General features: G+C 51.4%; 14 protein-coding genes across 14 annotated transcripts; 9 read left to right on the top strand and 5 right to left on the bottom strand.

Annotated features, from left to right (window-relative positions):
- Positions 1-303: 303 nt before the first annotated feature.
- Positions 304-876, bottom strand: BBBOND_0306230 (hypothetical protein, conserved; the record flags this gene model as incomplete). Its single annotated transcript, XM_012913451.1, has 1 exon — positions 304-876. The coding sequence occupies one exon, from the start codon at positions 874-876 to the stop codon at positions 304-306; it is 573 nt and encodes a 190-aa protein (XP_012768905.1).
- A 418-nt stretch (positions 877-1,294) lies between these two features.
- Positions 1,295-1,958, top strand: BBBOND_0306220 (hypothetical protein; the record flags this gene model as incomplete). The annotated part of the gene is made up of 4 exons (XM_012913450.1): positions 1,295-1,389; positions 1,468-1,585; positions 1,623-1,699; positions 1,835-1,958. The coding sequence occupies 4 exons, from the start codon at positions 1,295-1,297 to the stop codon at positions 1,956-1,958; spliced, it is 414 nt and encodes a 137-aa protein (XP_012768904.1).
- A 93-nt stretch (positions 1,959-2,051) lies between these two features.
- On the top strand, positions 2,052-2,992 carry BBBOND_0306210 (hypothetical protein, conserved; the record flags this gene model as incomplete). The annotated part of the gene is made up of 4 exons (XM_012913449.1): positions 2,052-2,271; positions 2,294-2,465; positions 2,497-2,705; positions 2,760-2,992. The coding sequence occupies 4 exons, from the start codon at positions 2,052-2,054 to the stop codon at positions 2,990-2,992; spliced, it is 834 nt and encodes a 277-aa protein (XP_012768903.1).
- Positions 2,993-3,215: 223 nt separating this feature from the next.
- BBBOND_0306200 (hypothetical protein) lies at positions 3,216-3,401 on the bottom strand (the record flags this gene model as incomplete). The annotated part of the gene is made up of 1 exon (XM_012913448.1): positions 3,216-3,401. One exon carries the CDS (start codon positions 3,399-3,401, stop codon positions 3,216-3,218), a length of 186 nt encoding a protein of 61 aa, XP_012768902.1.
- Positions 3,402-3,460: 59 nt separating this feature from the next.
- Positions 3,461-3,691, top strand: BBBOND_0306190 (hypothetical protein; the record flags this gene model as incomplete). The annotated part of the gene is made up of 1 exon (XM_012913447.1): positions 3,461-3,691. The coding sequence occupies one exon, from the start codon at positions 3,461-3,463 to the stop codon at positions 3,689-3,691; it is 231 nt and encodes a 76-aa protein (XP_012768901.1).
- A 2,285-nt stretch (positions 3,692-5,976) lies between these two features.
- On the top strand, positions 5,977-7,609 carry BBBOND_0306180 (hypothetical protein; the record flags this gene model as incomplete). Its single annotated transcript, XM_012913446.1, has 2 exons — positions 5,977-6,330; positions 6,368-7,609. The coding sequence occupies 2 exons, from the start codon at positions 5,977-5,979 to the stop codon at positions 7,607-7,609; spliced, it is 1,596 nt and encodes a 531-aa protein (XP_012768900.1).
- A 1,357-nt stretch (positions 7,610-8,966) lies between these two features.
- On the top strand, positions 8,967-9,662 carry BBBOND_0306170 (hypothetical protein; the record flags this gene model as incomplete). Its single annotated transcript, XM_012913445.1, has 3 exons — positions 8,967-9,020; positions 9,079-9,240; positions 9,279-9,662. The coding sequence occupies 3 exons, from the start codon at positions 8,967-8,969 to the stop codon at positions 9,660-9,662; spliced, it is 600 nt and encodes a 199-aa protein (XP_012768899.1).
- A 1,328-nt stretch (positions 9,663-10,990) lies between these two features.
- On the top strand, positions 10,991-11,797 carry BBBOND_0306160 (hypothetical protein; the record flags this gene model as incomplete). The annotated part of the gene is made up of 1 exon (XM_012913444.1): positions 10,991-11,797. One exon carries the CDS (start codon positions 10,991-10,993, stop codon positions 11,795-11,797), a length of 807 nt encoding a protein of 268 aa, XP_012768898.1.
- A 1,183-nt stretch (positions 11,798-12,980) lies between these two features.
- On the bottom strand, positions 12,981-14,445 carry BBBOND_0306150 (isocitrate dehydrogenase, NADP-dependent family protein, putative; the record flags this gene model as incomplete). Its single annotated transcript, XM_012913443.1, has 3 exons — positions 12,981-14,027; positions 14,069-14,146; positions 14,185-14,445. 3 exons carry the CDS (start codon positions 14,443-14,445, stop codon positions 12,981-12,983), a joined length of 1,386 nt encoding a protein of 461 aa, XP_012768897.1.
- A 496-nt stretch (positions 14,446-14,941) lies between these two features.
- On the top strand, positions 14,942-18,742 carry BBBOND_0306140 (DNA repair protein (mre11) family protein, putative; the record flags this gene model as incomplete). Its single annotated transcript, XM_012913442.1, has 1 exon — positions 14,942-18,742. The coding sequence occupies one exon, from the start codon at positions 14,942-14,944 to the stop codon at positions 18,740-18,742; it is 3,801 nt and encodes a 1,266-aa protein (XP_012768896.1).
- A 226-nt stretch (positions 18,743-18,968) lies between these two features.
- BBBOND_0306130 (phenylalanyl-tRNA synthetase family protein, putative) lies at positions 18,969-20,585 on the top strand (the record flags this gene model as incomplete). The annotated part of the gene is made up of 3 exons (XM_012913441.1): positions 18,969-19,250; positions 19,288-20,378; positions 20,420-20,585. 3 exons carry the CDS (start codon positions 18,969-18,971, stop codon positions 20,583-20,585), a joined length of 1,539 nt encoding a protein of 512 aa, XP_012768895.1.
- Positions 20,586-21,170: 585 nt separating this feature from the next.
- BBBOND_0306120 (hypothetical protein) lies at positions 21,171-21,824 on the top strand (the record flags this gene model as incomplete). Its single annotated transcript, XM_012913440.1, has 2 exons — positions 21,171-21,536; positions 21,567-21,824. 2 exons carry the CDS (start codon positions 21,171-21,173, stop codon positions 21,822-21,824), a joined length of 624 nt encoding a protein of 207 aa, XP_012768894.1.
- Positions 21,825-21,903: 79 nt separating this feature from the next.
- BBBOND_0306110 (acetyltransferase, GNAT family protein, putative) lies at positions 21,904-22,633 on the bottom strand (the record flags this gene model as incomplete). Its single annotated transcript, XM_012913439.1, has 2 exons — positions 21,904-22,196; positions 22,471-22,633. The coding sequence occupies 2 exons, from the start codon at positions 22,631-22,633 to the stop codon at positions 21,904-21,906; spliced, it is 456 nt and encodes a 151-aa protein (XP_012768893.1).
- A 25-nt stretch (positions 22,634-22,658) lies between these two features.
- Positions 22,659-22,953, bottom strand: BBBOND_0306100 (membrane protein, putative; the record flags this gene model as incomplete). Its single annotated transcript, XM_012913438.1, has 3 exons — positions 22,659-22,783; positions 22,820-22,855; positions 22,896-22,953. 3 exons carry the CDS (start codon positions 22,951-22,953, stop codon positions 22,659-22,661), a joined length of 219 nt encoding a protein of 72 aa, XP_012768892.1.
- Positions 22,954-23,165: the final 212 nt, after the last annotated feature.

The following is a 23,165-nucleotide window of genomic DNA, read 5'->3' as shown; positions in this document are numbered from 1 at the left end:
CTTCGAGCGCATCTCAACGCTAAAGCTGCAGAAACGGAGTCGACTATGTAGTTAAAATTGGCATCAACTAATTCAAAACTTGTTGTAAACGCGATGTGTACAATTAGACACGTAATGTGAACGATAAGTCACGGTCGACCGTCCAGGCCATACGGGCAGGTATGGCCGCGGGGCAGCGCACCGCAGATACGTAAACAATTCGCCAGCACGGGGATCGGTGGCGTGTATACTAACCAATAAGTCACGCATGTGGCGCTAAACTACGATATTAGATATGTGAAAGCGTCGGCTGTTGACAGCCAGTTAAATGTCTCTCCAGAGCACGATCCTCGGGTCGCGACGGCAGAAGGCACGAGTAGCCAGCGCAAGGTTGTCATCGGTCTGCATGACCCTGCCCTTGCATCCGACGAGCACGTCCTCGTGCTCCAACGCCTTGCGGCCGTAGATGGCCTTCTTGAGGTCCGCCACCGTGGCCGAGTCGTCGAGGTAGATCTTCTTGCCATTCTTGAAGCCCTCAATCAGGGGTTTACTTCCTTTAATCCACCTCCACACGCCCATAATCGTATCGTCCACGTAGTTTAAGGCGTCAAGGAGAACGGAGGAGTGGGTCTCATCTGGTTCAGAGGTCTGCTTCTGAACAGAGCCGCTCTCGATCTGGTCCAAGTAGTCTACTGGGCCGCCCGCAGTGGGAGCTATGTAGAGGCGATATCCCAGCCGTGTGTCGGCGCGAAAACGTGTATACCAGATTACGCTCGGGAAGACGAACAGCATCACGTACTTGTTGTTGCTCTGACTGTAGTAGAACGAGTTGTAGATGCGACCCAATCTGTACCGCAGGCTGCGGCGAGCCGCAGTAAGGAGGCCGCAGTGGCTCATTGTCGAGGCCACGAACGCGACAAATTGAACGGCGTATCAGAGGCCTGGGTATATTGTCACCTAGGAACGGAGCTGCGCACTGGCTCCGATTGCGCGATATAGCCCGCGGCGCTCAGCGCAGCCGTGCTAACCAATTTATACACCGCCAAACGCGCAGTTGTTGACGCCGGTGGCGCACGGGAGGCCTAACCTTCTGCTATATGTTGGGTGGTACCGCCGCGACTGCGCGCGTACGGACTTTGCGGCAGAGGGAGAAACAGAGTTCGGAAGTTACGTGGAAACACGCCATAATCGCTTCAAAAGGGCCCACTCTGCGGCCGATGTGTTGACCGCACTGGCCGCGGCGCCCCGGGGTCGCGCGGCAGCCGACGGCCAAAGCCAGCAGCAGCCCCGAGCGACAACGGATCGGACAGCCGCGATGGAGATCCTTCTGGAGACCGTCAAGGTGCTCACTTCGTCGCTGAGCAAGTACGCGACGTCTATGGTGGTATCGGCGGCGTCACGCAACCACATGTGAGCAACGAATGAGCCTAATTATAGCAGCTGCAGCACTCAGAGGACGATTCTAGGAATCGGTTTAGCTCGGCACAGATCGTCGGTGCGCCGGAAGCTGAGCGGGAAGTTCTTCAACTTCAGCCCCTTCCGCGAAAATGCGGACACCAAAGTCGAGGTGGTAGTCAAGCCCATCGACGACGAAGAGGCTATAAAGGTGGGTTTACGGTTACGCGAAGTATAAAGTGGCACAGCTTGGCGCCGACCTCATCGCAGACGTGCTGTTGATGTCGCTCATGTTCACGTACATGTTTTATTCCCTCTATTTAAGGTGGGTGGAACACTGCTCAATCGCGCCGACGCGGTGAAGCAAGCCTAAAGACTTGGCCGTAGTATCCGCTGGACGCGTGGACTTCGGCCAAATTACCGAATACCTAAAATCATTTGAGGACTAAAAATGTCGTAGGCGCAAAAAGTTCAACGACCTGTGCGACAGACAGAAGGAGCGCGAGCAGTTCATACTGGCCCGTCTGGAGTACCTCGAGGCGGAATTGCGCAAGCTTCAGCAGACTGGCGCAGTTGTACAATAGAACTTGTAGCTAACTTAATCGCAAATAATGCCAAATTGTCTGATTTGAACTTGGTCTACAGACCTTCTGCTGAAGGCGGTATGCGTTCCGGCGATGCATAGAATCCGCGCTTTGTTCAGACGAGCATTCACGCCGACCAATGGAAGCATCAACGTGACTTTAAGCGGCAACGACGCTGTATGCGCGCCACAGAAGAAGCTAGCTTTTCGGCGGCTGGTGTGTGACCGCCTTTCGCTCTCGTCGTATTCGCTTCTCGATGACGACTTCAGACGCCTTTCCAGGTATAACTGTAGTGTTTTGACGACCAATAAATGTCTATTGCAGGAGTAGCAAAGTTGTTTTTACCGGGCTTAGTGCCTTCCTCGTGGTACCTGGAGGATTTGCTCTGCTCACAACGCCGTCTGAAGTCTCTTATGACCTGACTTCACATCAATTCAAGCTCAGCAGTGCGACACTGTCATGGCTCTCTGCAACAGCGCTGACGTTTTACCTAACGCGATACCACAAGTCGATATTAACGTACGTCAAATAAACACAGGCCTCAAATCTGTTTTAGCATTGGCGTAACACTTGTTGGACTACTTGGGTCCTGGGGTAGTCTCATCGCGGAACTATATTCCGAATTCGGTTGTTATTGCGGTCTTTTAACGAGCTATATGCTGTTTGGGGTGGCAGTATGCCCCTATCGGCTTAGACCTCTACGCCTCACAGGTAATGAAACTTTGTCTCAGTTCATTTTATTTACCGGTGCACTTTAACACTTCACAACATTGTTTGGTTATGGATTAATGTCGGATACAGGGCTTCGAGTATTTAATCACGATCCCGGAAGTGCGCTCGGCCCTGGCGGCTCACGTAGCACCCCGCTCATGCCAGTGTGTGTTGCCAAACCGATATTCTGGACAGCCGGTCTCAATACGTTGCTTCTGTTGTTGACTGCGTGGCGGAGGTATTATGTAAAGGAGAAGCTGGCCACTTCCAAGCCGGAGGATATCATAAGACGGTACGAAGCAACCCACGGACGACCTGATTGACTGGTGGCGTGCACTAAACGTAATTTATTTCAAATCCCAAACAGTAGCACTTAAGGACATAATTGGTCTATTCAAGCGCGTCATGTAATGCATCTGTTATTAGATTTGCTGTGTTGCTATATTGCTAATATGCTAAAAGATGTTGCTTTCAGAAGGGACCGCTTTTGGTGTCTACTGCTTAACCTAAGTAATGGATACAGACTGCACTCGATGTAACAGTAATTCACTGTAAAACTCTAGTGAGTCTCTTAGGAGTGGCGCAAAGGTAGTTGGGCAGCACCAGGTGGCTGAGCCTCAATGGTAGCCGGCCAAATGGAGAGATTCCATGGAAGCCAACCACGCCATTGGCTGCAGAAATAACCAAGATGGAAACGGGGTTGGGTGTATTTTCCTTGAACAGAGTAGCCATGCTTGTATAATTTCAGGGCAGCCAAATAAACTGCGTCCTGATGCCCAGCACCGTACGTCATGGACCCACCCAACTGCTTCAACCAAGTTTACGTTGAGGACGAAGTGAAGAACCTGAGCGATGTCAGAAAGTCGTTGGTAGCGTCTAGAACTAATCACTTTGTCACGCTGGAGTTTGAGGGTTCCCAGATAACACCAAGGGATATGCTGCGCCAGACGCCGCCATTGGAGTGTCGCTGTGTCACCGTTAAGGGTGTCACCCTATCCACCATCCAGATCGAGAATTACTAGTCCAACGAATGAGCACGCCAAATTCGGTAGCGTGGTGGGCAAACACCCACTTTAATTGTCGTAGTTCATGTTCTTATCTATGGTGACCTGTTTGTTGCCGTAACGGCATTACTCTCAGTTCGAACATTACAATTGCAGTGGCAACTTACTAGTATTTTCTAATGTTACAGCAACGTGTATGGTCCGTCTTTAAAAATATTACCGCAGTTTAATGCATGATGTATGATTACGTCTCACAACACCCTTCATGTGCACTACATCTCATCAAAGTGACACAGATGTCATGTGGCCGTCTCCATATATTCTAACAAGTTAAGAGCAAGGCAACACTTTAAATAGGCAAAGACGTATCTTTTACGGCAAATATCCCATTAGTACAAGAACTCCACTACTATTAACCACCCACCACGGTGACAGTGGCTGCCAACATCAACCCACCGGTGGTGAGGCACGGAGGTAGCGATCTACCGCCACGCTACATCTTCACGGCGCACTACATCTAATAATTTAGAAAGCAACAGTTAACTATGTCGGCATTGCTGGTTGCTGAACTTTGCGCCGTCGCTGGGCTCATCCACAGTGATTACAGTTCGGTGGGATGGGATAGAGAAAGATGGAGAATACATGATGCTAGGTTGTTGAGCGCCAGTAAGGATAACAAGATATGTTAGATGGAGTCAATGCTAGAAATGAGCAGAAAAGTTATGAGACTTGAACATAATTGATGACACATTAAGATTGGCTTATGGGACGTAAGGTCAGCGTGCGTTGTTCTGTGTGAACACCATGAGGGCTTAGAAAATGCGTTACGTGAATGCGGTTTCATGCATAAAGTGAGATAGCCGGTAGTCAACCAAATTCCGATTCTGCGGACTGGATGCCACAATGTTATTAGCAGATGAGGGGTGGATGAACTTAACACAGCAGTAAGGGCTGTCTGAATTTTCAAATTCAACAGCGATGAAACAGTAACACTCATGTGTGTTGTACATGTATTATTGCGGGAGTTCACAGCACTCCAGTTAACTGTCCCGTAAGAACCTGGATGACACCTAGGTTGAAATGGTCGGAGGTAAGACTATTTTTGGATCAATATTCGTGTATACTGTTATCTCATGCGCATATGTCATGCGCTAAATATTAAGGGGTAACGCCAAAATGGCCTTGGAATGATGCAGTGTAGCTGAGCTCCGTTAAAATACATGTTATCGTACATTGAAGGGACATATGTGCTCTGTCGATCGTGGATGATGTACAAAACATGCGTGGTCTGTATGTAACGCATTAGCAGAGGTGTAAAGTGTGCGTTGTAATATTTGCAGGTTAAAAATGGATCAGCATTGCAGAAAGCACAATTTGCCCCAAAGCTTCGTATCATAAGGACGTAGACAGACAACAAATTATGTGTACATAACGTACAATCGAACATGATTGTGTGCTGAATTGCACAGCGACCACATGTCTAGAGTGGGGAAACCAATGCTTGAGCGGGGTGGAAGGGTGATCAAAGGTATTAATGTATCCCAATGCGACGTTATACTATTACGAACAATACGGATAGAAGCTGATTTGTGCATGCATTTGCTTCAACGTAACCTTGCGTGGTAGATGCGATAAATTTTGTGGATTTCACCGAATACCAAAATCGCTAATGTATAGCACTATACCGTGTCTTCTCCTGTGCAAACTGCGTCGCTGTGAACCCACGCGTAAGCGGCGCTCACGAAGCCCGTGCTGGATCTCCCATTGCAACACGCCCACCTATTGCAACTCTCATCGAGATGCTTAATCCAATCTTTCACCCGCTCCGATTCGTTAGTCATACAGTAATATTATAACTTAAGAGATTAACTGGCCACAAACATTTCCAGTTAGAATGTTTTGATATTGTCGATGAAGGTAGTTTTGTGACGTAAAACGTAGCGGTTATAAGACCAAGATCTACGCATATTTTATTTAAGTATATATCTTTTCATTTTACTCATTCACAATCTAAAATGTCTGTTGCAATTCCACAAATTTTATCTAAATGTCTAGGTGTTGTTCTGTGGTGCTAGGTAATGTGTATATAACGATGTCGTTGATCAGGATCATATTATAGGTCACACGTGATGTTACCTTTAATTCCACACCGGGCGATTATATCGCACAGATCCGCTATGAAATATAATACCATACATGTTATCCAATGTAGTTCGCATTCTGATCTATATGTTACGCGTCATCAATTGCTATTTTATGTTGAAGCCCATCCGATGATGATAAGCGAACATTAGTGTAGCAAGATGTCTGAAACACAAGCGTCATCACCTGCAGGAGCTGATGCAAAACAAGAAGCAAAGAAACAAGTTGAAGACTATGGCCCATTCGGTCAGGTGTTGTACCACATAGTGTCTTTCACTGAGGGCTACGAGCAGCAGGTGTTGTACTTGTGCATGAGGCTCTTCGAGTCAACTATGGGCTTCACCAAGCAGCAGCAGACAATGCTGATGACTGTGTCTATCATGTCGCGCTTGTGCTTCTCACTTGTTTGGGGGTTGCTGGCGGACGCGTTTGAGACTAACCTCGTGATGGCTGCTGGGTTGTTATTCATGGGCATCGCCTCAATACTGCTAAGCTCAACGTCACGGTATTCGTCGGTAGGTTGCAAACATTGCTCTGCTCATGAGTCCGCAGATCCTCTTTTTGCGCTTCATACACGGCGCTGCATTCGGTTGCATATACCCAGTTCAACAAAAGATTATTTCAGATAAAGATGACGATGATGAGCGCAACAGCAGCAGTAGTACGTTCACCCGTCTTCATGCGCTTAATTGCATTGGCCGTATGCTGTGTGCCGCAATAACCACGGAGGCTGCTCAGAACATCTTGCTGGGATTTATCGGCTGGCGTGTCTCATACATTGTGTTGGGTTACGTGTGGATTTCGGTTGGCATCGCTATAGTATTTGCAATGGAAACTGATAAAGAACTGATATCTCCATATAAATCCATAATGGGGTTCGTGGAGCAAATATCGGGGGCCTTTAAAGCGGTTTTCAATTCTTGGTCTGCATTTCTATGTATATTCACCATGTTGATCGCAGAGGCCCCGATGTGCACCCTGCCGTACATGATCACTTACCTGGAATACTTGGGGGTGTCTGACTTGAAAGTTGGCATTGCGATTGTGGTCACGACGATAGGCGGCGCAGCAGGGACTGCGGCCGGCGGTATAGTTATTGACAAAATTACAGGTTTGCACCCGGATTATGGCGAGCTGATTGCGGGCATTGTTGTGATGGGCGTGAGACTAATTGTTTGTGTGTTGTTCTTCGTGTCGCCAGCGCCAGACGGGCGTTTGATGTGGTACCACTACATAGAGTTTGCGGTTCTCGGAGCGACATTGGTCACGGTTGGCGGCGTGGATAGGCCTATCATGAGAAAAGTCATCGAGGACAAGTACCAGGCTAGTGCCTCGGCCATCATCCAGTGCATATCAGGTATCTCTATCAGCGTCAGTTTCGTCGAGATCTTCGCGTACGTTTCAGAGAAGCTGCATGGTTACGCCCCGTCAACACAAGCAATTGATGACATGGACGCGGCTCTTAAAGATAACAACACCGAGGCCCTGAGAAAGTCGACCATGTACATGATCGTGATAGGATCCCTGCTAAATATCGCCTGCTATGGTGCCTTGTTTGCCACATATAAACGGGATAAGGAGGAAGTTAAAGTGAAAAATGTGGTGGAATGGGAGGACAGGAAGAAAAGGCAGGAAGCAAGGCAGTTTAGTAGTGCGACGTTGGGGGAAACTGAAGCGACAACAATTCCAGAGGATCTACCAATCGAAGATTATTCAAGAAGTCGTACGGATGATGAAGAGGAACTGTCTCAAGAAGAGATAAACGAAATAATTCGCACTGGTCGTACTTGGTAACCACGGATATCGTTGAGGTGGCCCACGTGTTGAGCATACCGGATCTCGGTATGCTATCGATACTCAACGATGCTAAGAACACGGAGAATAGAACGCCTAGTGGCTGTCGTCTCATCAGCTGCTTTTTATGTTTCGAATGGTGGCTGCTTGTATAAGCCAAGTCACAATCCACGAAACGTCGTTAATGGGCAGTACGAATCGTATCCGATTTATCCAGCTTGTAATTCTCCCACTACTACACGTGACTGCTTCCCAACTGGGATCATCCAGAGCATACTGCCATCGACGCAATATTATGCATCCAAAGTGGTGGCTCTTCCAACTGCACCCAAGCCCCTACCCATCTGCTGATTTAACGAATTCACGCCGACTGAGGGTATATCGAAGTCTCCACTCACGTGTTCGTATACTCTCCCAACTTTGAAAGCCGTGGTAAACGGTTAGCTTATCGCAACTCTTGTGACACGTATTCGAGAGTTCGTCTCCTTTATTCGGAAGTTCTTTTGCGTCTCCGTCAACTCTCTGTAGTTTATATCAATACTATACATAAATCACACGCAGCAGTACCACCCGTAAATACTACGCATACGATTACAACTCGTGACAACAAGAGATTATTACCTCATTGACATCAAGGCCTTACTCACGAAGGGCCGGAAGATGATGACTCTACGACGTAGATTACTACGACGATAATCTCATTGTACGGTAGTTATTGCATTGATGTAAAATGTTTTACAATGTAATGGGTAGGGCCGTAGCACTGGTTAGTTGTGTTAGGGTAGCATCTACGGCACCATGCTTTGAAAAACCCTTGACTAATTCTTGGCATAATCAGACACATGTAGCCCACTTAATATATAATCCGGTGTGGTGATTTGAGTTTTGCATAACCCTTGACATGTCTTTGCATAGTCTCACTCTGTCAGTGCTAGGTGGCGCTGTGATTAGCCGCCAACGTATGCCGCTAGCGACGGCCATAGCAGGTGAGTTCTTATGTTGCTGCGGAGATACTAGTTGCCGTGTAGGCAATGTACGTCACCAGTAAATGTCACAGCTACTCTCCTACGTGATGACCAGTGGGCGGCGTGGTGACGTGACATTGATAATAACGGCGTAAATGAGAAGCATGCCGATGAGGCAGTGAAGCTCACTAAGGCACTCGTTAAAACATCTATGTGATGACCTTTAGAATAGGCGTTCGCAATTTGGTCGGCCTCTGTTGGATGGAGTGGACTGATTACCTGGTACCGGATGATCCGCATGTCATGGCCAGGATACCGTCCACATGCGTCAACTTGGTTATGTGTTTGTTGTGACTGGCTGGATAGTTGTGATGTAACGGACTGTGCGTTGGATGGCAGTCGGCCGGTTTGTTGAAGCTGATAGGAGCTCAGTTGCCTTGGCTGAGGTGCGTGTTCATGAGTGTAGGTTGGTGAGTGCTGCTTAGGTGATGGATATGTTTGCAGGTTGAGGGGACTGGGGGAGGAGCGGGAAGATGGGGAGCGGGGGGAGGTTTATATGGAACGGTCAAGCGTGTACCAGGTGTAAGTACGGATGTCGAAGAGCTAAAGAGTGTAATTGCTGTCCCTGGTGTTGTGAACAATGTCAGGGTGGAAGATGCGATGATTGTTACTATCATTACCTAATTCGCACCACACGCACGAAGCCTTTCGTCTGCAAGCCTTCAATATGTGATGTCCAATGTAAAGGCAAGGAGAAGACATGTGAATGTGAATGTTGTCAACGGAAATGTAGAAACCAAGAAGCTCAAGTCTGCAAACTCCCCGATCCTTCCACCGCTCTTCAGTCTCAGTCCGACAGTCAAGCGCTGTCGTCCGGTCATCCCACTGATGAAAATGACGCTGACGGCTCTGATACAGAAGATTCTTCCGGTCATCCCCCTCCCTACCCCGCCATCGCCGCCGTCGTCGTTGCCATCATCGTCGCCATCATCCTGCTCGACCTGTGCATCTTCCGCTTCCCGGTGGGCCGCAACATCCGCGATTTCCTCGTACGCAAGATACCGTTCTGCATCGCCTTTTACAGCTGATCGCAGCGATTTGTTAGCGCAAACATCGTGATCTAAATCCCACTGATCCCCCAACTTACAACTGACATGTAATATGCTAAACAAAGTGATGATTGCGTTGATGAGCGATCATCTGACATAAGTGGTGACCTACCACCTAACCAAAGGGCTGAGCAAGCAACTGACCTAGCAGCTCACGTAGCGACTGACCTAGCACATGACATATTGAGTGACCAAGTGGCTGCGTTAGTGACTGAATAAATGCAGAACTTAATACATTATTTAATGTCTGACATAGACTTGGAATACGATCATCCACCACCACCCCAAGCGTCCAGCCACTCGACGTAATAAGCCCGCCCACTTCCGCCATCGATTTCAACATAGAACCGTTTGACGCTGCGCCTCATTCAATTACCTAAGACTTCGATCAGAAGGCGACCATACAACCGGAACTTACAATGTGCGTTTCTTCCTGGGCCACCTTAACGCCCACGAATGGCTCCACCGACATATCCGAGACGGAGCTGTTCCCCGCCGAGTCGCCGCGCGCCACTGGGGAGCTTGTGTCCTTCTTCCATCATTTCGTCAATGAGTTGTACGGCTATGCTTCAGATGCATTTTCGAAGCTTGGTATTCCACTCTTCATTCGACGTGTTCTAGTGTCTAATGCACCACACGGTGTATCTTATCGTAAAAGATATTTGTTAGTTAAAATTCTGGGTTGTGGGTTACAAATAAAAACCTGTGCACATCCCACGGTGGAACTGTGATGTGATGCGGAGTGGTTGGACATGACATATACGTCAGCAGCTGACGATTGCCATTCAAGGTTAGGCAGTGGACATTTTTTTGGCAAGATTACGTCACTTCAATATGTTTTCTGCTAACTGTGCGATCAATGGATGCGTGTATATAAGCGAGATAATGGCTTGTGCTTTCACATAAACGTGATAAACACGGGAAGCCGCAGGCTCTATAATATACTATACGCGGCCCAAGGTGACTCTTCAAAACAGGATTTAGAGCTACAAATAGTACCAATATGAACGGATTAAACACGCACCATTTGTATTTGAATGTTGGACACCCAATGGCATGCGTTGTGGATACTGCATGCCTTGTTACGGTATGATGTTCGCTGAGACGAGCACAAGTATCATCATAGAGACCTTCTAATACGCATATATGACGCTCCCAAGGCTAGGCGAATCTCAATAGATGCGTATTTATTAGGTGTGAACAGCTCCTGTACTATCCCGGGATTGAGAGCCGTTTAAAGGCTCTATTTATAAATACACCAAACATTTAATAGACCAATAGCAGTCACCTATAAACATCATCACAAAATGGTGTACACTTCGTTGACTGAAGCTCCTCACAACCTCAAGGAGGGCATTGACTGGTTGATGGCCCTGAAGGGTACTGATGGTGTCAAAAACGTGAAGGCTATGAGTGAGGCGCTTTACAATTTTCTCGCAGACAAGCCTGTTGGCAAGATGGAGCTGCCGGCGCTCGAAGAAGTCAAACTTATTTCCAAGGATTTCCTGGGACTGCCGCAGCTTAAGGGCCCCTCATCCGTTGGAGAGATCCTGGGACTGCCGCAGATTAAAGGCCCTTCACCCGTTGGAGATCTGCAGAAACGATACGAGACGCCTATGGATAAAACTAGTTGTATGTGGTTAAAACGTATGTGGACTCTGAACGAAAGTGATTATGACAACATCGTGGAGGCCTGGGGTCTCACCACCGAAGACTTCATATATAAATTAGGCAGAGTTATGCATGCTACGGAAAAGTTCCTAGAAGGTGTCAAAATCTCTGACCAGTACGAGTCTGCTTACAGTACGGAGGCGACGTGGGAGGCATCATGTTCGGAAAAGCCGGAAGATTGCGCAGTGGTACTCGTAGGGATGGCGCCAATGTTGTACGCTGGGCTGCTTTCTTTGAAGGACGCCAGCCAAAGAGCAGCCAAGAAAGGACCGCAATCTAAAGAGGAGACACGCCTGCGAGAGGTATTGGAAGCCGTCGGTTACGTTGAGACGCAACGCAACGATAACCTGAGTGGTTCAGATGTTCTCATGGCATTGAGCGATGTGGATAAACAACTATTGTACATACTCTACGACTTTGCTGGGTATTGGGCTTTCTATTGAGTTGGGGCGCTTTGCTAGACGTAAAAGCAGTTCGAAATAGCATATCCTGAGACCGCTTACTTACCGAATCGGCATCACGGATTGTCACGAAGCATTTCGAATTAATGGATTCTATCGATGACCATATCCATGTATAGTATCTTCACACGCTACACGTGTATCGTAGAACAATAGCAAACACACTTCTCAATGGCCATTATTAAATTAATCACTGAAATTGGTGTTTGGTTCAAACGTAGTCCCTTCAATGTCCATACACTTGACGGACATTGTAGATACTTGCAACTTATTATAATCTGTGCAGATAACTTAGCGTTTTCCGATCGCTGGGCGATCCTGGCCATTTCGGCATACTTCGTTATCGTATCCATCAGTCAAGCGCAATATCCTTCTGTCCGAGGCGTATGAACACGTAGGCCTAGCATAACTTTGCTAGTCGTGACCCTCCCAAGCGTTCATGCAGTCATTTCTCCCGGTAGCTTCAAGTGATGGCGCGGGTCATGTAAATGTCTACGCATTTATGGGCCTTGTAGACCGCTTGCTTACTGAGCCGTGCAACGAGGCGGTAGATGGTATTACACGGACACCTAGTGTCATTTAATATGCTAAGAACTACATGTTGTGTGGCTTAGGGCCAACGGTTAGAACGTACAGGGTGTGACCATTCAACACGCTTTGATAGTCTGCCCATGAGCCGCTCAGGCACATATACCAAGTTCACCTAGTTGAAACCTAGACGCTGCAACTATATCAGACATACGCAAACAATCGATACATAAGAATCACAAGTGGAACAACAAAGATCGCATCGCTTCTATATTATTGAAAAATCTTTACATCATCTCACGTATGATACGCGTATCTCATTAAAAACAACATAATTCCTCGTAAGGATACTGATAACTACTTATATGGCATCTTAAGATTGCCGGATTTGAGATTTGTCTGCACAAGTGGCAGCCACCCGTTTGGGCACTCATTCATGGCCAAAAATATAACCCATGCGATGCCACTCATAATAGAGGCTGAAACTTGCAGGTATGCTAAAAGGTTTTATTTATGCTTATTTTTTTAATCTTGGAAAATTAGTCGTAAATATCGCCGATTTTGGTGCCCATATTGGAGAGGACACTGGAACCTTCCTCCCACCTATTGTGGCTCTTCAGCCACAAACGCGCATAATCTACATTTCTAGGTACTCCCTGACCTTGTCTATGAACGCCTCGGTATCCAGGTATTGCTGTGTCTGCGGACCGTGGATGGCGATGGCGAGGTCCTTGGTGTAGAACCCTGCATCCACAGCAGCCACAGATGCGTGCTCAAGCTTGCGCCCGAAGTTCGCCAACGCCTCGTTGCCGTCTACGAGGCCGCGCTTCTCAAGAGCACGTGCCCACGCAACTATAGTCGCAATGGAGTTGGTGGAGGTCTTTCCGCCCTGCTGGTGGACGCGGAAGTGTCGCGTGACGGTGCCGTGAGCAGCTTCCGACAAGAAGGACTTGCCGTCTGACGAGTACAACACTGACGACATCAGCGCCAGGGATCCGTATGCCTGAGAGACGATGTCAGACTGCACATCGCCGTCGTAGTTCTTGCACGCCCATACGAAACCTCCTTCCGACTTGCAAGCGTAGGCTACCATGTCATCGATCAGCCTGTGCTCGTAGAATATGCCGGCAGCCTCGAACTTTGGCTTGAACTCGGACACGTACATCTCCTGGAAGATGTCCTTGAACCGGCCGTCATAGCTCTTAAGGATGGTATTCTTGGTCGACAAATATAGCGGCATTTTGACATCAAGGGCGTAGTTGAAGCACGCACGCGCGAAGCCGTATATAGAAGCGTCAACGTTGAACATTCCAAGGGCGACACCGGGTCCCTTGAACTCCGTCACCTTGTACGTCTGCGGGGCGCTGCCATCGGCTGGTGTGAAAACCATCTCAAGCGTGCCGGCACCGGGAATCTTGATATCGGTAGCGTTGTACTGGTCGCCGAATGCGTGACGGCCGATCACAATGGGTTTCTTCCAGCCCGGAATGTACGCCGGCACAGTTTTGGTCATGATCGGGGCCCGGAAGACGGTGCCGTCCAAAATGTTACGGATCGTACCATTAGGCGAACGGTACATGCGTTTGAGGCTAAATTCCTTAAGACGTGCCTCGTCAGGCGTGATGGTGGCGCACTTCACTCCGATCCCGTGCTTCTTGATAGCCTCGGCGGCATCGAAGGTAACCTGCAGCGTCATGAGCCGGGCCGACGTCTATTATACCATACCTGGTCGTCAGTAGCGTCACGGTTTGGCAGGGAGAGGTCGTAGTACTCCAGTGGCACGTCTACGTACGGCAGGATGAGCTGAAACGGAATGTATCGGTACGACGTGCAGCACACACCTTGTTTTTGATGGACGCCCACATCACGCGGGTCATCTCGTCCCCGTCGATCTCCACGATCGGGTTTCGCGACACAATCTTCTCCATGGTACCGTTCCTGGAGCGTCCGACGTGCGAGTTGACGGAAGTGGACAGGCGGCGGCGACACGGGTCGCTGACGGCAGGCCGAGTGATGAAACTGCAGAGATAGCCGAGCGCGAGTAGAGGGCTGCGCATTTGCCTAAATCCGTTCAGTCGCACAATGCCGCTCATAACAGCCATCCTACAAAGCGTGTCCTCGTGGGTTTGTGATTGTCTTGAGCTTGCCTCCGCGAGACAACGTGGGATATGGGGTCGTAATATTAGGAATCCGCTTATTCCTAGCTTCACACAGCTGGGTCAAGTCTACTATCAGCCGTAGAAAAGTGCGGGGAGGCCACATGGATTGGTCGCGGTCTCTCCACTCCCTGCCTCGCGCCGTTCGGGATGTGGCGATGCGTGGCGCACATTTTGGCTATTAACGAGCTCCACGAGCACATTACAACATAATTGAGGAATTATAGTGCGCTTTTCTTGTTCATATTGCTGGTGCGCCGCCCCTAGGTGCGCGTTCGCCAGTGGAATCTTGCGTGGAAGGCTGGGACTGTGGAATCCAGCGACGACGTGTTGGCGTATTGCTGCTCGGTATCGCTGTGTGACGCACATAGGCGTCGTGTGTATTTGTACACACAACAGTTGAAGCGGTATTCGCGCCAATAATCTTCCGTTGGTGGTCGAGATGGCGCCGCGCTTCACGTCCTTCAAGTCCGTGTGGAACAAGGTGATGCAGAAGAACGATATTGAGAATGCAGTGTCACCGGAGAAGCCTGTAGCGCCGAAGCGGACTCCTCTGCAGCTTAGCACGTCGAATGCGGCGTTGTCAAGCTCTTCGTCGTCGACCATACGGTCGCAGTCACACAGGGGTGGCACAAGGTTCCAATCGACGCTGTCAGAGGAGGGAGAGGGCTCAACTCCATCGCTAAGCGCCCCAAACAGCTATGAAGAGCCTGCTGCCTCAGACACATCGTGCCGTTCGGCTGCATACGGCGGGGGTGCTGCCAGCGCGGCAAATAACGGCCCGCATGGCAGCAAGACACCACGTGCTACCGGCTCTGATCCCAACCATCCTATTGGCAATTCTACATCATTGCCCAACTCACGTGGCACTGCGGACAGCTGTGGAGATCGCACGCCTTTCGACGTATCGCAGCCAAGAAACACTGGCCCAAGCCAGCTGACGCCACTAGGGGCTCATCAAGCCGTATCTCAGGGAATTAAGCATGGAACCAATCCTATTGCACCACAAGGAATGCAACAAAATATTCCACCCGACCTTCTTTCGGCGATGGACGTGGACATACACAACTCTCCACTACGCCAAGCCCCGCTCGATATGCGCCAAGGCATCCAGCCACAGCCGTTCCAACACAGCGACCAGCTCGGTATAACTCAAACGCATCTGTACCAACAATCGCAGGTCATGCAGCCGGCTGTTCAATCACAGTTTCAGCAGGCCATGACGCACGTTATGCAGCGCGAGTTGCACGACGAACTTGCAGGCTTTGATGACCCCCTAGACGCGGGGATGTTCCGCGCGCTGATTTTCACCGACAGTCACCTGGGTCACAAGGAGTCAGACTCCATCCGTGGAAACGACGCCTTCAACACGTTTGAGGAGGCATTGTTTCTGGCGAAGCACCTCTGCGTTGACGCTATATTCCACTCAGGCGATTTGTTCGACGATTCGCACCCGTCACGCGGGGTGATGTACCGTGCCATGGAGTTGCTTAGGCGGTACTGCCGCCGCGGCGATGGCGTCGGCGAGGGGGCGGCCAGCACGCTGGGGATAGAGATCCCCAAAAGCTGCAGACCCCGTAACGAGGACCAAAGGAGGGCAGCGCTAAAAGGCATGGACATGCCGATTTCACGAGAGCGAAGGATACCATTTTTTGTAATCCACGGGAATCATGACAACCCAACTGCAGTAAATGGGCTCTCTCCCATAGATTTGTTGGACGTCTCAGGGCTGGTCACCTTTCTGGGCACCGCGAATGACATGAAAAAGGTCGAGTTGCACCCGATCCTGATCAGCAAGGAAAATATTAAAGTGGCTCTGTACGGTTTGGGTTGGGTGAAGGACGAATGCCTGTATGAGGCCTTCGAGAGTGGCCGCGTGCATTTCGTTCCCCCGGACGAATCACAGCACCATTGGTACAAGATCCTGCTTTTCCACCAAAATCGCTATGCTCGCAGAGGAAAGGGCGTGAAAGACTACATACCGGATTCTTTCCTTCCCGGATGGCTGGACCTGGTGATTTGGGGCCACGAACACGAATGCCTCAAGTTTCCTCAGAGAAGCGAATCGCGGGATTTCCAAGTATTGCAGCTGGGGTCTACGGTGCATACATCGATGGCTCAAGCGGAAATGGCGCCCAAGCATTGCTGCCTCATGGAGTTGGGCCCCGATGATGTAAAATTTTATCCCATCACCCTGGAGTCCGCGAGGCAACTACACTACAGCGATATCAACCTCTCTCAACTGGCCATCGCAAACGGAGGCGAAAAGGAGATATGGTCCAGGCTCTCGGTGATGGTGGAGCACGTCCTACGCGCTATGCGCAACAGGCCCAAGACCGCACTGCGTGCATCTGAAATAGCCAATATAGTGTTACCGCGAAATGCCAAATTCAAGTTGGAAAAGGCCATCCAGGATGCCGAGAGGCTGCCTCTGGTGAGGTTACGGGTGGAGCATACTGGGTTCGACTCCATCAACCCGCGTTCGTTTGGCAACGATTTCGCCAACAGAGTTGCAAACCCCGCCGACATGTTGAGGTTCTGGCAGAAGCAAAACAGACAACACCGCCCCGACGAGGGGTCTGAAGAAAGCAGTCCTAAGGACTCAAAAGTGGCCGGCGGCAGCAGCGTCGGCGCTGACGTCAGGAGCCACGTTTTCCCGGTGATTGAAAACAAGCTCAAGCTCAAAGTCCTTCTGGAACGCGACCTAAACGGCGCCGTGGAGCGTTTTGCCGCCGGCATGGAGGCGCAATCTATAGCTGATTATGTGAGGAAAACCGTGGAAGGTATGCGAAAGACCCTACAGAAGGAGATGGCTGCGCATATTGGTGAGCAGCTGTCTGATGACGTGTATGGGGAGCTGGTTGAGCGTGCAGCGGTGGCGCATACTGAATCCGTCCGTTCGTCACAGGGCCTCAATACATCACACACGAGCACCTACGTGCCATTAAACAGATCACTATCAAACGCGCAATCTGATGACCCTAAGACCGTAACAAAAGTGCAACAATCTGACGAGGTCCCACCGCTCAATAACTCCACCGGTATTGGGGATACGGTGATGGCGAGCAATTCTGACAACGGTAAAAGTCGCGATGCACTCAAAGGATCGGGAGTGTTGAACGTAAGCCAGTCCAGCAATGCCTCCTTGGGACTAAGCCGCTATGCGTTCAAGGGAGCTGCTTCTAAGCTGGGCGCATCCGCAGGTGTGGCTATGAGCAGGTCGTTAAACGAGGCTGACTTAGCCAAGGCGAACGCGTCACTGAGTGCAAAAAGCGCAGCCATTATGCATTCACCGGTTCGAATACATGGCACCGCTACCACCAATCCGGCACTAGGAATAAACAGCGCCCCTAACAGTGTTCCTTCTGCCGACCTGAACGAATCGGTGGATTTGGGGTCCTCGATGTTGGGCAGCGGGGATGTAATGTTGGATTTCTTGGCAGGAGCTTCACCCAGCCTCAACGCTTCGAGGAATCTGTCCCACTCCGATTCAGCAGTGCTCCGCACATCGGGGAATTCGTCTGTTTTCTCTTCCTTGGGGCACAACCAAACCACCCAAACGAAGATACTGGAACATATGGCCCGTCTGAAGTCCAGGGCCACGTTGACACACGATGCGACGACTGTTCTCAGGAACCCACCTTCGCACAACAACAAAGAGTACTCAACACCGCTGCGAAATCCGACGCCGGCGAAGGTGAGCGGGGACCCAAAGCGGGGCCGGCTGAATCTGTCGGTGAGCCATGACGTGCTCGACATAGCTGCCGCGGCTGTATCACCGAGCAAACGTGCATGCTTGGGCGATTCGGGTCGTTTTTCGACAGCGGGAAGCAGCTCAGACTTACCCAACCCTCTGCAGAGCATGGGTTGCGTTGTGAGCAGCCTGAGCTACGGAGATGTGAGTCCGGTCAGTCACGACGAGCACCCGCTCAAACTTTCCGACTTCGACGATCTGGCACTGCCGACAGGCGCTGGTGGCCTGGACCGTACGTGCGGCAACGGCGTCGCTGCGGAGCGCAGCAACATCACTGTGACACCGTCTGCTGCCGTTACCTCAGCCACCACTCCACACAAGTCTGCAAGTGGCAAGTCGCCACTTGGAGGGGATGAACTCTCGCCAGATAAGTCGCCGAAATCCGCGGAGCCTGACGCGCAGGACGACGCGAACGAAGCATCGAGCCAACGCAGCTACTCTCAAGGATTCCGGAACACCCTCATATCGATGTTTTTCAAGAAGAAGTGACCGCGGTTACGTGTCGAACTGGGTCTTGTGACCTGGTGCCGTTGCTGCGCTGTAATACAGCGCGCTGTCTGTACGCCCGAGGAGCGTATATTTCTTTCGTAGAATAACAGCTCTGTATATATAATCGCGGTATATGTAGACAGCGTGACTGCGTATATGTGGTGTGCCGTGGAAGGCGCCGGGTGTGTCGGCTGCGTGACGGCCGAGCTGCGGCCACTGGATAGAAATGTGTACCAAAGAAGACAATATATTGCAGATCCTGCGCGCCATAGACTCCGCGCTGCCGGCGGGAGGGCCCGCGGACGCTGCAGTCAGCACGCTGTCGCTGGGCCCGGGCGCCGAGCACCCGAAGGTGATCAACGCGGCGAAGAGCCTGATGGCCAAGGGCTACGTGACCCTCGAGGAGTGCCGTAGCAGGAGATATTCGCTGAGCGCCGAGGGCAAGCTGTACGCCGCAGAAGGGTCGCCTGAGTTCAGGCTGCTGGAGCGCGTGCGTGCGTCCACCGAGGTACGTAATGAAACTGCCGAACGAACACATTCTGCAGCCCATCACGATCGCTGAGGCTAGCGCTGGCATACCTAGTGCGGAACATGGTCTCAAGAAGGCTCTGCGTGCGTCCATGCTCCGCGTCACGGCGGGCCAGCAGCTGTCGCTGGGCGCCGCTGGCAATTCCACTGCTGAGGACGTTACCAAGAAGCTGCTGCAGCTGATCGAGTCACATGGCTCAGATGAGCAGGCGATGCTCGAGGCCCTGAAGGCCGTTTTGACGGATGAAAAGAAGCTGCGCTCCGAGCTTGACGACCTGAAGAAGCGCAAGTTGATGGATTCGCAGGTTGAAGTGTCGTATCTCGTGCGCAAGACAGACAAGTTCCAGTGCCAGATCACGCAGCAGATCACTGACCTGACCCAGGAGCTTCTGCAGGAGCGTAAGTCGTGGTCGGCGTCCGACATGAAGCCGTACAACTTCTTCTCGAGCGGTAAGCGCATATCGCGCGGCGCCTTGCACCCGCTCACGCGTACGATGCGCGAGTTCCGTGAGATATTCACGTCGATGGGGTTCGAAGAGCTGGACACTGCGAACTACGTGGAGTCGAGCTTCCTGTGCTTCGACGCCCTGTACATACCGCAGCAGCACCCGGCCCGCGACTCCCAGGACACCTTCTTCACGAAGGCTCCCGAGCTCGCCAACCTCGAGGGTGTCGGCCAGGAGTACATCGACGCGGTGGCGGAGGCCCACGGCGATGGCAGCCGCTACGGCAGCACGGGGTGGCAGTACGACTGGAAGCTGGATGAGTCCCGCAAGCTGGTGCTGAGGACCCACACCACCGCGTGCACCGCCAGGCTGCTCAAGGGCATGGCGGAGCAATTCGACCATATCAAGCACACCCTGCCCAGGAAGTTCTTCTCGATCGACCGCGTCTTCCGGAACGAGAGCATGGACGCAACCCACCTGTGCGAATTCAACCAGGTGGAGGGTGTGATGATCGGCTTCGGCCTGGGTCTGGGGCACCTAATGGGCGTCCTGTCGGCATTCTATTCGGCCATAGGCATCGAGGAGCTGCGGTACAAGCCGGCGTACAACCCGTACACCGAGCCTTCCATGGAGATCTACGGGTACCACCCTGACCTCAAAAAGTAAGAGCTACATGCTGCTCGAAACTCATAACACCGTTCAGATGGGTCGAGATCGGCAACAGTGGCATCTTCAGGCCCGAGATGCTGCTGCCAATGGGCCTGCCCGAGGGGGTGTCGGTCGTTGGTTGGGGGCTCAGCCTCGAGCGGCCTACCATGATTCGCCACAACATCAGAAACATCCGCGATTTGGTGGGATGCAGCTACTGAGTTTAAAGGAACGTGCTCAGCTTGCTCCTGTGTACGATATAATGTTATAGAGATCTGCTTAGCAGCTTCCAGTGTGTAGCGCTGCGCCTTTCAATTCGCGGTGTGTAGACACGGGAGCGTCGGCGCCTACGTGTATTTCACAATATTTCCTGGCAAATATGCCGGTGATTGTGGCTTTCGCAGCCTGTTAAGGTGACATGTACGATACAGTGGCGGCGTCGTGCCGGAGCCGTCCTACCTACGAACCATGAGGCCGGGGCTGGCGCTCATCTGCCAAGGTAGGATTTACATGCCTTACGTGACCTTCTGCATATTCAAGCGTTGTGAGCCGCTGCTGGGAAAACAAGTGTGCCATATATGCGGAAACGAGCGCGGCCGAATAACATGCGCTATGCGGCCAGTTGACCATGCTACACGGTTACGTATTAATTATGAAAAGCAATGTCCACTGTTGTAAAGGGTGGACGGCGTTAACTTGTGGCGTTAATCATCCGTTTGTATGCCCGTGGTGACTCCATTATACCTCATTATGTTGCGACTCGATTTCACACATGCGCAGCGGCGGCGGCGGCGTTAATTTGGCTGATGAAAACGGCCGAGGCGATTCCGGCCGGCCAACGACTTGAAGAGCTGTCGCAAGAACACGACCTGAGTAGCTTGCCGCTGTGTCGCACCCTGCTGCCAGGCGATAGCGCGGCCCTTAGTTACTGCCTGAACGGGTCCACCTGCCGCATAGGTACAGGCCAGGGCGGCTACGCGCAGGTCGTCTGCGACTGCTCCGAAATCGCAACATCGGACTACTTCTTCGCCGGTCCGCAGTGTGCCACCAAGGTGGCGCGCATGTATCGCATCCAGCAGGCACGCAACCTGGACTCAACCGTGCAAGTGGTGAACACGAGCTTCTTCGAAGACGTGCTGGGAATGAACCAGTGGAAAAACGACGTGAACTCGGTGGGCCACCTCCCTCTGTGAGCGCATCAGAGCGCCACCGATCAAATTTCCGAGTTGATTGCGGCCAACACGTCTGCGGGTGTTTCGACGCCCATCTCGGCAAGGTCGCGGGAGTACTCCGCCATCTTGTCACGCGTCGCACGCATCACCGCAACGTTCTCGGACACCAACATGCTCACACGCTTGTGCTCGGAGCCTTCCTACACGTGGGATAAGGTGCCTCAACTGTGTCTACTCACCTCGGCCTTGGCCAGCTCGGAGCGCAGCGTGTTCAACTCGGCGCGGTAGTAATCCATCTCGCGCATCAAACGGCGCAACGCAGCAAGCTTAATGTCGCTCTCCTCAGCCATTGTTACTGTATGTTAAGTCACGACGATTCTGCGTTTATCGGCTTGCGCATATCATACGCGTCGTTTTCGGTGTTGTAGTACTTCGGGAGCCTGCAGTGTACGCGGTACCCCAGCTTCTCGTAGAGCGCCAACGCGGCCTTGTTATCCGGATTGACGAAAAAGTTTACGAATGCGCAGCGCAGCTCCTCGCGACACACCCGTTCAAACTCCTGCATCAACCGCGTCGCAAACTTTTGCCTTCTGAACGCCGGACGCACTACCAAGGACGAGACGTGTCCGTATGTGTCCCCGTTCTCTATTTCCGTTTTGCCTGTGGCGAGATGAGGTCATGTGTATTGGCGGGAGTGACGCAATATGCGTCTCCGGTGTACGGCAGGGCGACGCATTCACATGAGCAGACACGCGCTTCCCGAATCGAAGACAACCAAACAATTCATGCAACTGTCACTAAAACTTGGCCGTCGGATTTCCCAATGTGCAGCGACGGCGTCGCCTGGACGCCGTGGCCGGCACACCGACGGCCCTTCAAAATCCGTTGTCAACACGAAGCCACCGCACACCGTCTTACTGATACAACTACTAACCAATTATAAAGGCGGCAAGTTCGCCATCAACGTCGATAACTAGGCACAGGTTAGGGTAATAAACTAGGAACATCAAATACTCGGCGAAGCCATAGAGTTCGGTGAACCTGTCCTTTTCGATACTACGTATCGCATAGATATCGGCGAAGGTCATGCGCCTCATGGCGCGCGGTTATGAAAACGTTTAATCACGTCGCCTTGGCGGGCTCCGCCTCCTGCTTGCGCGGCAACACATTCGGGAGAGAGAAGGTACCGTAGCTGCGGGCGACGAAGCGGTCGTTGTTCTTCAGCACCATAAACTCTTTCAAAGCTCCTGCGCGAACTTAGCACGAACGATTCTAACACACACCTTTGTTGTCCTCAGCAGGAGTGGTGATGGCCGGGACTGCAGCGCAAATGTTTCGTTGACACACCGGTCAACTTACCGGCAAACAAGGTGGAGAAAAGCGCCACGAAGGCCGAGAAGCAGACGGCGAAGTTCATGTTGGCAAAAGTACGACGCGAGCACCTCGTGTACACAATGGAAGGAAAGCCGCTTATCAGCTGGGCGATCACACTCGACGTATCCGAATTTGACGGTGCAAGTTAGATGCTTTTCACAGAGCCGGGCCTATCCGCTCACCACATCGCGTTGCACATCGGCGGCATCATGCCTGCAACAGGGGCAACGAGGCGCGGATGACTGCGCGAGGTGG

Source organism: Babesia bigemina, assembly GCF_000981445.1.
Source record: "Babesia bigemina genome assembly Bbig001, chromosome : III".
NCBI classification, from domain to species: domain Eukaryota; phylum Apicomplexa; class Aconoidasida; order Piroplasmida; family Babesiidae; genus Babesia; species Babesia bigemina.
The sequence above is the reverse complement of the archived record's forward strand: the minus strand, read 5'-3'. Positions and strand labels throughout refer to the sequence as shown.